Source organism: Alosa sapidissima, chromosome 24 (assembly GCF_018492685.1).
Source record: "Alosa sapidissima isolate fAloSap1 chromosome 24, fAloSap1.pri, whole genome shotgun sequence".
In the NCBI taxonomy this organism is placed as follows: Eukaryota; Metazoa; Chordata; class Actinopteri; order Clupeiformes; family Clupeidae; genus Alosa; species Alosa sapidissima.
This window is the reverse complement of record NC_055980.1, coordinates 27,724,147-27,735,033: the sequence shown is the minus strand read 5'-3', so window position 1 is coordinate 27,735,033 and position 10,887 is coordinate 27,724,147. Positions and strand designations below refer to the sequence as shown.

The window sequence follows — 10,887 nt, the reverse complement described above, 5'->3', positions numbered from 1 at the left end:
CTTGGACTCGACTTGCCCTTCTCTCTATTTACTTGGGACTTGACTTGGACTTGAGTGCTAAGACTTGGGACTTACTTGTGACTTGCCAAACAGTGACTTGGTCCCACCTCTGATGATTACACAATTGACCTTAAATTCATGTTATCATGATGATCATGCTCAAGAAATCATAATTCATAATAGGTGACACCTCGGCGGCCGTTATCCCTTACATATAGCCATTTAAACGTGTTTTACCTGCTAGCAGCTTAGCTACATAACACGGATTCAAGTCTCAAGACAACTTACAAACATTATCTAAAATTCCACACAGCTCTTTTAAATCTAAATCACACCACGATAGGCTGCTAACCACTCCCACTCCCCCGCCCTTGACACCCCTGTTTGGAAAGATACAGAGTTGGCACACTTCATGATCTTCACTACACCACTTTTACCTTCCCTGTCATCAACAACAGCCATCAAAGTAAGGTAAGATTTCTATTTGAATTAGTGTTTTGGTGATAGATGAACTTCGTAGGCTACATAGTTAACTGTTAACACGTTTAGGTCTCTTTTCCAGACAGAGAAAAAAAAACTTCAGTGAAAACAGTTTAATATCTTTGCCCGGACAGAATCTACACACACAAGAGCACTCTTGCACACATTTGAGTGCTGACTTGATTGCGCAAAATCAATGGTTATTATTTCATCATTTTTCATCATTTCTCCAGGTGTAAAACATAATAGAATTGAAATGACAGCTATATATTTGATCATTTATGATATTTGTAAATAAAATGTTGTTTTTTCATAGAAAATCCGCTAGTTTACAAAGCATTAAGGGCTTTTAAAATACATGAACACAACAAATAACAGAGCGGCCATCAAACATTGTTCACATATGGATGAAACAAAAGCATGGTGTCTCAGTGAAAACAGCAAAGGACAAACTAAGCCACAAGTAAAAATTGTTACTGTTTAATTATTTTATTTTTGGAGGCCAGTCCTCCGCCTTTACGTATTTTTTTTTTATTTACAGCTTCAGCTTCTCTCATAATTTGGACCTTCTTTAGAATAAATTTAATAACATTCTGTAAGAAGATATTGATAGATGAGGTCCACAATCATTGTAGTAATTGCCCACAGTGCAATTTTACATATTGTACTGTATAGTGATGAATTTTTGGGGACCAGGATGATCGCTTCAATGCGATAAAAGTCAAACAGGGCTTATTTGCAAATAAAGACATAAAAAGTCAAACAGGGCTTATTTGCAAGGAAAGACATATGAAACATTAAGCAGGCATTAACTCGAAAGAGTCTAAGTGGTGGTGTACAATACATCAAGGGTAAACTGGACACACCCTGTGAGCTGAAGCGACTTACCAAAGATCATGTGTAACCACGGCTGGACTGGCCAACACTGCTTTGCTACCCTTGAAATATTTGAAGGAAAATACGGTAGGCTAATTGGGCATCCGGGGCCTTCTGATTAGGGAAACGGACTTGTCACTGAAGGGTGGCCGGTTCATGCCTGACTGGTAGGCTAATTGGGCATCCGGGCCCTTCTGATTAGGGAAACGGACTTGTCACTGATGTTGGTGGGTGACCAGTATTTTATTTTTATTTGACCGATTTAACCGGGGTAGAAGAACACAGTTTTTAAAACATATGCAAACATATAAAAAGGAAGCTGACCAATAATTGCCTTGTACACAAGAATCAACCAGTGCATTTCTCTTTGTACATAAAGAGTAATTTGCACAAGTTATAAATCTCAGTGCTGCATATACAGAGTCTGATGACTGCAACTGAAGACTGATGTCTTTAAGGTATGTCTATAAAACACATCAGCCCAACCAGGTGATGATTACACTGACTGGCCAGCTAAACAGGAGCTGATCAGCATTCCTGACTGCCAAGTTGGTTGAACACAAGGGAAATAAAGCCAATCTGACAATCGAGTTTGGAAGTAGAGGTGGTGTGTTAGGAAAATACTTAATATTGCACACATTTGCACAGCAAATGTAAGTTTTAATGTTCATACAGTTTTTGTAGGTTATTTTACTGTTGTCACAGATGCAAAACTCTAAAAAAATACTGGGTTGAAAACAACCCAAATTGGCTTATTCCCAACCCAGTTCCTGGTTCAATATAGGACAGAACACATACTGGGTTGACTTGACTCTATGAGTTGGTTTGGGATTTTAACCCAGTATTATGGGTTGCTTCACCAAACCAAATATGGGTCATTCTGACACAAATGTTGGGTTAATGCAACTCATTACTGGGTCAGGCCCACTAGCCCAGTATTGATTTAAATCGACCCCCTTGTTAGGTTGATATTTGACCCATTCATTTAGTTATTCTTTAATCTATGAAATTACTCTTTTTTATTATTATTAATAATAATAATAATAATAATCATAATAATAAACAATGCATACACTTTATTAATGTCACTGATTTTATTTAATAGCTGGTATTATAACAACAAGCAATAATAATGAACAATATTTCATTTACCCATTTAAAGAGTTTTTTTTTTTTTTTACAGTTGACCCCCAAACAACCTTGTTTCAAAAATGTGTATCATAACAATAACAAGAAACAAGTATCGACATTAATTGATTTCCTCGTTTAAAAATATTAGAGAGAAAGAGAGATTGAGAGAGAATGTGTGTGTGTGAGAGAGAGAGAAAGTAGGGGCCCGTCTACACAACGCTGTTTTTTTTTTTTTTTTAAACCGGTTAATTTGTTATCGGTTAGGCCTTAACGTGTACACGACACAGCATTTTAGGAGGCTGTAACCCGTAGTTTTTGTAACCGGGTTCCGAAGTGGGATTTTTTTTAAATCGCCGGCTAACTTTTGCCGTGTAGACGCCACAGCCAGCAATTTTATGACGACATAGCCCCACCCCTCAACTCAGCCACCGCCCAAACCAAACCATTTGTTTATCATTGTCAGCTGACAATTATGCAGAAACATTTGAAATGGAACTGCCGGCTGTTCGTGATTCGACTGATTCTTGAGCCTTCATTGGAGTGCTGACTTGCGCGTCTTTTTTAGATGGTGAACTTGAGCGAAGGAAAGCCCTCTAATTGGACGGGCAAGACTGACAAGCGGGCCTAGGCCCATCCAGGCCCGTCCGTGGCTACGCCTATGGTAGGCATAACTAACTGATGCAATAACGCCACCAACAACAACCAAAACTAGGCTAATCATTGTCAACATGTAAATTAAATGTAACGTTTCATTGTGAATTGGCAAACTTAGGCTTAGGCATAGGATATGGTGACAGATTAATTTAATAATGTTACAAAGATAGGCCTACTGCATCAAACCGTATGTTTCATTAGGCTACTAGGCTATTTGTTTTGCCTTACTCTTGATTCATTTAGGCTAGGCCTTTTTATTCAGTTATTCATCATCTCGGAGGTCGGAAACTGGGGCTAGATTTTGCTAACAGAGTTGCCCAGTTAGGGGCTCGTCATCACTTTTGTCGTCACGTTGTAGTTCGTTTGTAGTCCATGTGGCCTTTCATGTCCAACAGTTTTAATGTGAACTTGGGAATTTGCCGTTTTTGTCACTTGAAAGCTGCATATCTTTCACGAGCATCTTACACTATATTTTAAGCAAATACAGTTGTTTATTTAGGATAAGTGAGTGTATGTTTTAATACAGCCAAATATTAGGGGACTGACATGCGATTCTCTACTTAATCCATTCCATTGGATTATTCATTCATCCATTATTCCCAAATCACAAAATAATGGTTGAATATAACTGATGATATTTCATTGTTATTTAAGAACATGCAGTGCGCGTAGGGCACCAAAAACATCTTGCTTGTAAAAAATCATCATAGGCTACCGCATATTGTGGCGGGTCTGTTATTTAGCCTTACTGTAGGCTGCGCAAACCACAGGCCTTTATTTTGGGCAAGCCCGCATTCGAGGCAGGCCTTTATTTCATAAGGCTTCTGTTGAAGAATTTTATATAAAGCCTGTCCTCCTGCCCCCGCTACCACAGCTGTGTGAGCGCGTCCCTGGATAGTGTGGCATGCTCACACGTTATGTCTCCTTCTTGCAAACTTGACTATAGCGAAACCATTAATGAAAGCAAAGCAACCATTTACGTTCATAAAATAACAACTTGCCAGATATGCCTTCATGGACAATAACGTAGACAGCAAATTAAGATAATTTTTCGTTTTGTGTAACAGCACTGGGTATCAAAAGCGTTAACCACTGTGTAGCCAAGCCTTATGCCATACCCAAGTAGTCTAAATCGAGGTCATTTTTAATTATGCAGGATTTATTTTGTTATTGAATTCATAGGCTAGGATTCCTCTCGGCAACAATATATGTTTAAAGGCAGGCTACTGACAGAGCGACGTACAGTGGCAGAGCGACGCACAGTGGCTGAAAGTGGTACTAAAGTTTCACGCAGCTTCACGTCACGTAATGCGCGAATGAAGTGGCCATTTCAAAGTAATGCCCACTGTGGTTGTTAGGGTTAGTATTTGGAACAATAGATATTAAGGAAATGTTGAAGAGTGTAGTGTATGTATACACAATAATTAGAGTTTTTGTTAACCTAATCTCCTCTCAATATCATAATTGTATGAAAGAGTCTTATGTATTATGTTGTAGCATGATTTTTGTTTTTGTTCATTAGAGGACACATCACTCCACAGAGATGGCACAAAGGAATAATCAAGGTACTTGACAGACATGATAAACTTGTAATGTGATTAATCTTTTGTCATATTTTGTATGTCAGATGTCTACTGTATAGTATCCACATGCAAACATGCTGTATTTATTTATTTTGAATGCCTTCAGATGTGAACAGAAAAAGAGTGCATTCCACCTCTGATGAGGAACATTCAGAAGCAAAGAGGCAGCTGGCACTTACTGGTAAGAAATTGCATAAATGCAGCTTGAATTTCCCCTGGGGATCTTGAATTTCCCCTGGGGATCAATAAAGTATCTATCTATCTATCTATCTATCTATCTATCTATCTATCTATCTATCCGTTAAAAAATACTGTTTTCTCTCTGACATCTGAACTATCTACAGCTACTGTGTAGTTAACCTGCATTTTGCATCTTGTTTTGTCAGTATTTGTCAGTAAGAAAAGTGGGTAATTAGCAGTGTCGCTGCTGGCCATTTGGGTGCCCTAAGCAGAACTGCTTTGTGGTGCCCCCCTCCCCACAAAAATGATTTTTGTTTAGAATATTATATTTTTAAGAAAAATACTACTATTAAAATACTAATAGTGTGATGCTGTTTAACTTATTAATAAATGGTGCACTGTCAATTTAAGGTCATTGAGTCTACATAACAACCTTGAATTTCCCCTGGGGATCAATAAAGTATCTATCTATCTATCTATCTATCTATCTATCTATCTACCTTTTTCCAGCTCTTTAAATATAGCCTATGGCTGATCCTAACTCTTATCATTGTTTGTGCCACATTTATAACACAATATTAACATATTATATACTGGAAGCAACTGGAATCCATGCATTTCCACAGAATTATTTTTGGAATCTGATCCCTTATCATACCTGTTCATTCGTACTTGTCGCTCGTTCATTTCGTACTTATCGTGACTAAATTCAAGATGGCGGCGAACGTTAAACTTACTGAAGGTACTGTCTGTATAAATCGTCTTGTAAATAAACTACCAGTGCTTTTTCAAAGTTCTCAATGTCTCATTTTAAATGTCAAGGCCCCCAGAAGTCTACCAATGAAGTATGGAGCTACTTTGAGCCTCATAAATGGTGTAAAACAGTGATTTATTTGCATGGCTAGGCCGATGCCCAAGGCACCCCCATCAAATAACTGTTGGTAGCTGGGGACAAGCCGAGATGAGCTGAGACATACATTCACACTCGGTATCATGTTTCAACACACTTTAGGTCAATATCACACCGGAATTCTAGCCTCGTGAGACCATTCTGATCTCACAAGCTTCAGATTTTCACTCGCAGATCAGTCTGGCATCTCTCCGATAGAGAAAATTTGGAGCAGTTCACCAAACAAACATCCAATCAGTGTTGGTTTTGAGGCAGGTTTAGGTGTGACACAACGAGAAGTGTTCAATCTAAACAACATGACGACTTCCACGGATGAGATGAGAATAGCTATCGCTGAAGTTTTATCCGAATATTTGAGTATTCCTGGGGAAGCTAGGAGTCTCTGCAATGTAGCTGGGAGGAATGAAGGACACAGACATCATCCACAGCCAATTCAAGTTAGTGTTTGGTAGCACTGAATCTTAGTTACCTAACGAGAAGGAATATGCTTTCTTCAGACGTGTAGCCTACAATGAAAACTTGGTGGGGATTGTCATTGTTGAGTTTCATGTCACATACAAATAGTAAGTTTAAAAACGTTAACGTTAGCTAGGCTACTTACTTGTATGTTAAAAGATGCCATTACAAGAACGCTTCATTTATCTGATTGGTTGATTTCATGGTTCGAATTTGGGGGGATTTTGGGGGGGTCCGACCCCCCTAGATGAGACTTGGACCCTCCCAAAAGGGATGAAAATAATAGTTTGGGGGGTACTGAAAAAATCTAATAAAATGTAATGTTATCCAGTATTGCATGTAATTAAATGCAGCATTGCCATCACATACCAAGAATTCAGGATATAATCTAATGAAATACGATTTCCAAACCCTCACCCCCATTGGGCTGTACCATTTCTCTGGTATGTTCAGACTGTGTCCTTTGCTATGATATAATACTGACGAATTAAAGCAAATGCACAGTGTAGGCTGCAAAAGCCTGATATACGAATGGGTTAACAAGCGGTGGCCAACTGGCCATACATTTGTCAAATATTTCACTGCCTTTGTAACATAGTGATAGCCAACCTTAGAAAAACATTGAGTAGCAAGATCGCTATGGTTTAGGTCTCCCTTCCACTCAGTGGCCACGACCATCACTGCTGCTTATAGCTTAAAAATCAGGCCTACAATCACACGCCATAGGAGGAGTTCCATAGATGTACTGACACGGGGAGAGGTTTAATGAGGCGATTTATCATTTTGTGCAATTTCATTCTTAATGTCTTAACAAGAGGGAATCTGCACTAATATTCAGGGAATTTTGCATGTAGATTAGTGGTTCTCAACCTTTTTTAAGCAATGGCCCATACAACCATAATTGCAATGTTACCTGCAGTTTGTTTGAAACGCTATGTGAACATATAATAATCAATTGGACCTGAAACGTCTTTCCTCGTTGCCATTATAGAGATCAGCCTTTTTTAAAAGCATATTGCTGCACAAACATTTTGTGATATAACACCAGGCGCACAATGCACTAGGCTACATTATATGAAATACCTAGGCTAGACAACGTGAAGATATTTGTTTTCCAACCGTGAACAAGTCATTTTTTTTTTATTTGCTTGATGTTTGGTAGGCTTAGGCTATCCAAGAAAAACGAATCAAATTAACCTGTAACTGTAAACAATTCTGGGTCTTAAATTTAAGTTGTATGTTTGCCATTTCCGTGCTATTGGTCTGTGCATTTTCATGTTTGCATTGCACTGCTATACCAAAAAATATTTTTGGACTGTGGCGCGCAATTTTATGCACGGGGCGCAACTTGAAACAGTGTTTTCCAAATTCAACCATTCCCATAACGTGTAAGGTATATTATGCTTGCTAGTATGATTCGTTTCTTTTAACTTGTCGGCCAGCCAGCCACGGTCATATGACCTATATTTCGAAGGGAAATTGACTGTGAACCACAAGTGTGAAATCATGTGTGTAAGCCTATATAAAATGGAGAGTGACGTCACTAGTCGAAATAGCTGTACCCCCCGAAGCTCACGGTATAATTCGAACACTGGTTGATTTGGACCGTCAACATAGGTGGTGATAGACAGATGGTTTATCCAATTAGCTAACCAGTATTTTCGCCCCTTCCCAAACGTTCTCCAACTGAAAGTTCCCAGATGGATATGCGGAGCAAATGCGAAGCAATCCATCTGGCGGAGTCAGGTTACCGGAATTCTCCTTTAAGCCTCCCTTTGCCAATACAATAGCTTGTAATATTTACCTATGACAGCCCATAAAGTTGGAGAATACAAAGCAAGAGATTTAAGACCATTTGTCTTTACAAAATCTCCCCAGATCATCCAGATTCCTAGGTCCACACTTGTGCATTCTTCTCTTTGACTCACCCCACTATTTTTTCTATGGAGTTTAGATCAGGGGACTGAGATGGCAATGGCTGAATTTTGGGTTCAGCAAACCATATTTGTTTTGATCTGGACGATTGTTTTGGTTTATTGACCTGATGAATGATCCAATCATGACCAACTTTTAGTGTCTTGTCAGAGATTGACAGATTTCCTTTGAAAATGTTCTGGTTTTTCTTGTTCAGGATACCATGCACCTTAATTAAATTCCCAAGGCCTTTTAGATTAAAAACAGCCCCACAATAGCCTCCACCATAATTCTCATTAGGTATGTGATTCTTTTCAGTATAGTCATTATTCGATATATGCCAAACACACCTAATGTGTTTCTAGCCAAAAAGCACACTGTACCATTTAGTAACTCCTGCCGTTTACATTGGTAATTAAATGACTGGACAGGCTTTTACCTAGCATGCCCTCTAAATAAGCTATTAGCAATGAGGTCACTTTTGAATATTTTTTAGGGGGACTTGGTGACCCCAAGATGACACCTTTGTCTGTAACTCTAGTGGTTCTTATGGAATTTGTTTGCCTATCTTACCATCCTCCATACTGTATGTGGGGGCAAGATAACCATGGGTCTTTGTCCAAGCATGTTTGTTACATTTCCAGTTGATTAGAACCATTTAATCATTGTTTTAACTGTAAATATAGGCATTTTCAATAAAGTACCTAGTTTGTATAGACATTCCCTGACTTACAAATGTCAACACACTTTCTTTTTATTTAAATTTAGTGTATTCTCTTGTCTTTCTGATGTTGAAAATTGACTAGAGGATTTAGCCTCTGTGTCACTTTATTTCCATACCTTAGTGAAAAAGAAAGTCATGAACTATTTCTGAAAGTTCACAGACACTCTGATTAACTTCAATAAGTTCAAATTAGATGGGAAAATGCTTCTGTTAGGTTTTGTATGTAAGATTTTTTTAGGGGTGCCAATAATTGTGAGCAATGTGTTTTTCGTTAAAAATATTTATTTCTTTATGAGATTTTCCTATTTCTCAGAATAAATTTTCTTCCCTTCAAGGGTGGATTTTTCCTCATTGTTTTCATTGTGAGAATACAATGAATCATCAAAAGATTATTTTTTATACCTGTTTTTAGTCAACTTTACCCAAGGTGCCAATAATTCTGGAGGGTACTGTAACTCACAATTACACCTGTCTTTGTATTTATCATCAGTGATCCTGTTAGCGTTAATCGCTGTTTTTCCAAAATAGTTACTGTGATGGCGGTTTTGCCCACTGTAAGCTAAAAAGCTAGTATATTGTTGAAAACTAATAGCAAACCTTACAGTAAAGTTATTAATTGCTTGGCTGCTTGTTGTTGTCTCTGAATAAACCAACAAAGAGATAAAAAGCAGACAGCCTACAAACCTTGAAAAGTTGCGCTACATCATAGTCCAACCACTGGCATAGACAATCATCATGTCAAAAAATTGATTGAAAGATTGATCCTTCATTAACGTTACTGCTCGGACTTCTGCATGTGTAGCAAGAATATGGGGTTGTCTCATAGCACTGTTAGATCTGACACAAACAATTGACTACTTTTACCACTGCTAGTAAGGTAATACAAAAAAATGTAACAAGCATTTGATCAATACTGAGCCAACTATACAGCCTTAGTTTAGAAATGAAGTGGCCATGGGCACACACTGCACCCCGTGGTTTCTCAATTTGTGCCATTCCAAAATACCTTTTTTTCTACAGCAGCCAGTTGACAATGAAGGACAGGAGTTACGAAACACCTTATTGAAGTCACTGTTCAAATGAGCAGAATCAGCACCTTAATTAATGTCTTTATTACCACCTGGGTCTGCTGTGAAAAAATGGTCCTTCAGCTCATATCCGTATCACAGGTTTGGGCCAAATCAGTGTTTTGTAGGCTATTTTAAACGCATCTCCTGACTTCCAGTTGAGTTGTGGAAAACGGACCTGGGACAAATCTGTAAACCGGTGATAAAACAGCATTGCTAGCAGAGCTGAAACCTCTATCAGGTGCAGAACTGGCCCACAGTCAGATACCGTATGTCCACTACAGGCGGATCTAAAGGCTTTCATGCGGATTCGGCCCAAAGGAAGTTGTTATCTGGATACTGCGTGGCTTAATGATGATTCTGTCTAATTTAGCTGCACATTCAGCTGCACTTTCAATTTGGAATGCAATGGCAACAGCCCTAGCTAATGTCAAATCCTCTGATTCGAGTAACAACGTCTCCCTGATTTAGACTATGTAGTGTACTCAATCAAGACCCCCCAATTACACAAAGGCAATGGCTACTCTTTATATTTTTGTCCATTTTCCAAATCACATATAGGTTTTTCCACCGACAGAGAACCGGTTCCGTTCCACCATAACAAAACATGAAAAGGGTCATCTTTTGGCGTTTTGTGATCGATGTAAGCAGCCACTTCGTCCTGATATTGCGGGGCCTCGTCACTGAAATCTTCTATGTCTGATAAAGTGTCCACCGACACTCGAACTCGCTTCTCCGGTAGGGGGCGGTGGCACTGCTGCTCAGGACTTCCACGCTTATCCTTGAGGTCTATGATAAATGTAAACTAGAGGTCTGCGCAGGACTGATTTTTCAGTCCCGCTCCCGCCCGCTCCCGCAATATTCTGTCCCGCTCCTGCCCGCTCCCGCATTAATGTGTCATTTTTAGTCCCG

At 38.9% G+C, this 10,887-nt stretch overlaps 1 protein-coding gene across 4 annotated transcripts in view; it reads left to right on the top strand.

Annotated features, from left to right (window-relative positions):
* The first annotated feature begins 323 nt into the window (after positions 1 to 323).
* The window catches only part of LOC121700225 (nuclear GTPase SLIP-GC-like), a 57,921-nt gene continuing 47,357 nt past the window's right edge, over positions 324 to 10,887 (top strand). Inside the window, exons 1-3 of one of the 4 annotated variants that reach the window (XM_042083056.1) lie at positions 324 to 464; positions 4,657 to 4,706; positions 4,831 to 4,905. In XM_042083056.1, the coding sequence (XP_041938990.1) occupies positions 4,685 to 4,706; positions 4,831 to 4,905 (97 nt within the window). In that variant the 5' untranslated portion in view covers positions 324 to 464; positions 4,657 to 4,684. Of the gene's footprint in view, positions 472 to 3,091; positions 3,149 to 4,656; positions 4,707 to 4,830; positions 4,906 to 10,887 lie in introns of those variants that run through there. The other 3 variants (XM_042083057.1, XM_042083055.1, XM_042083059.1) reach the window with 3 other exon arrangements.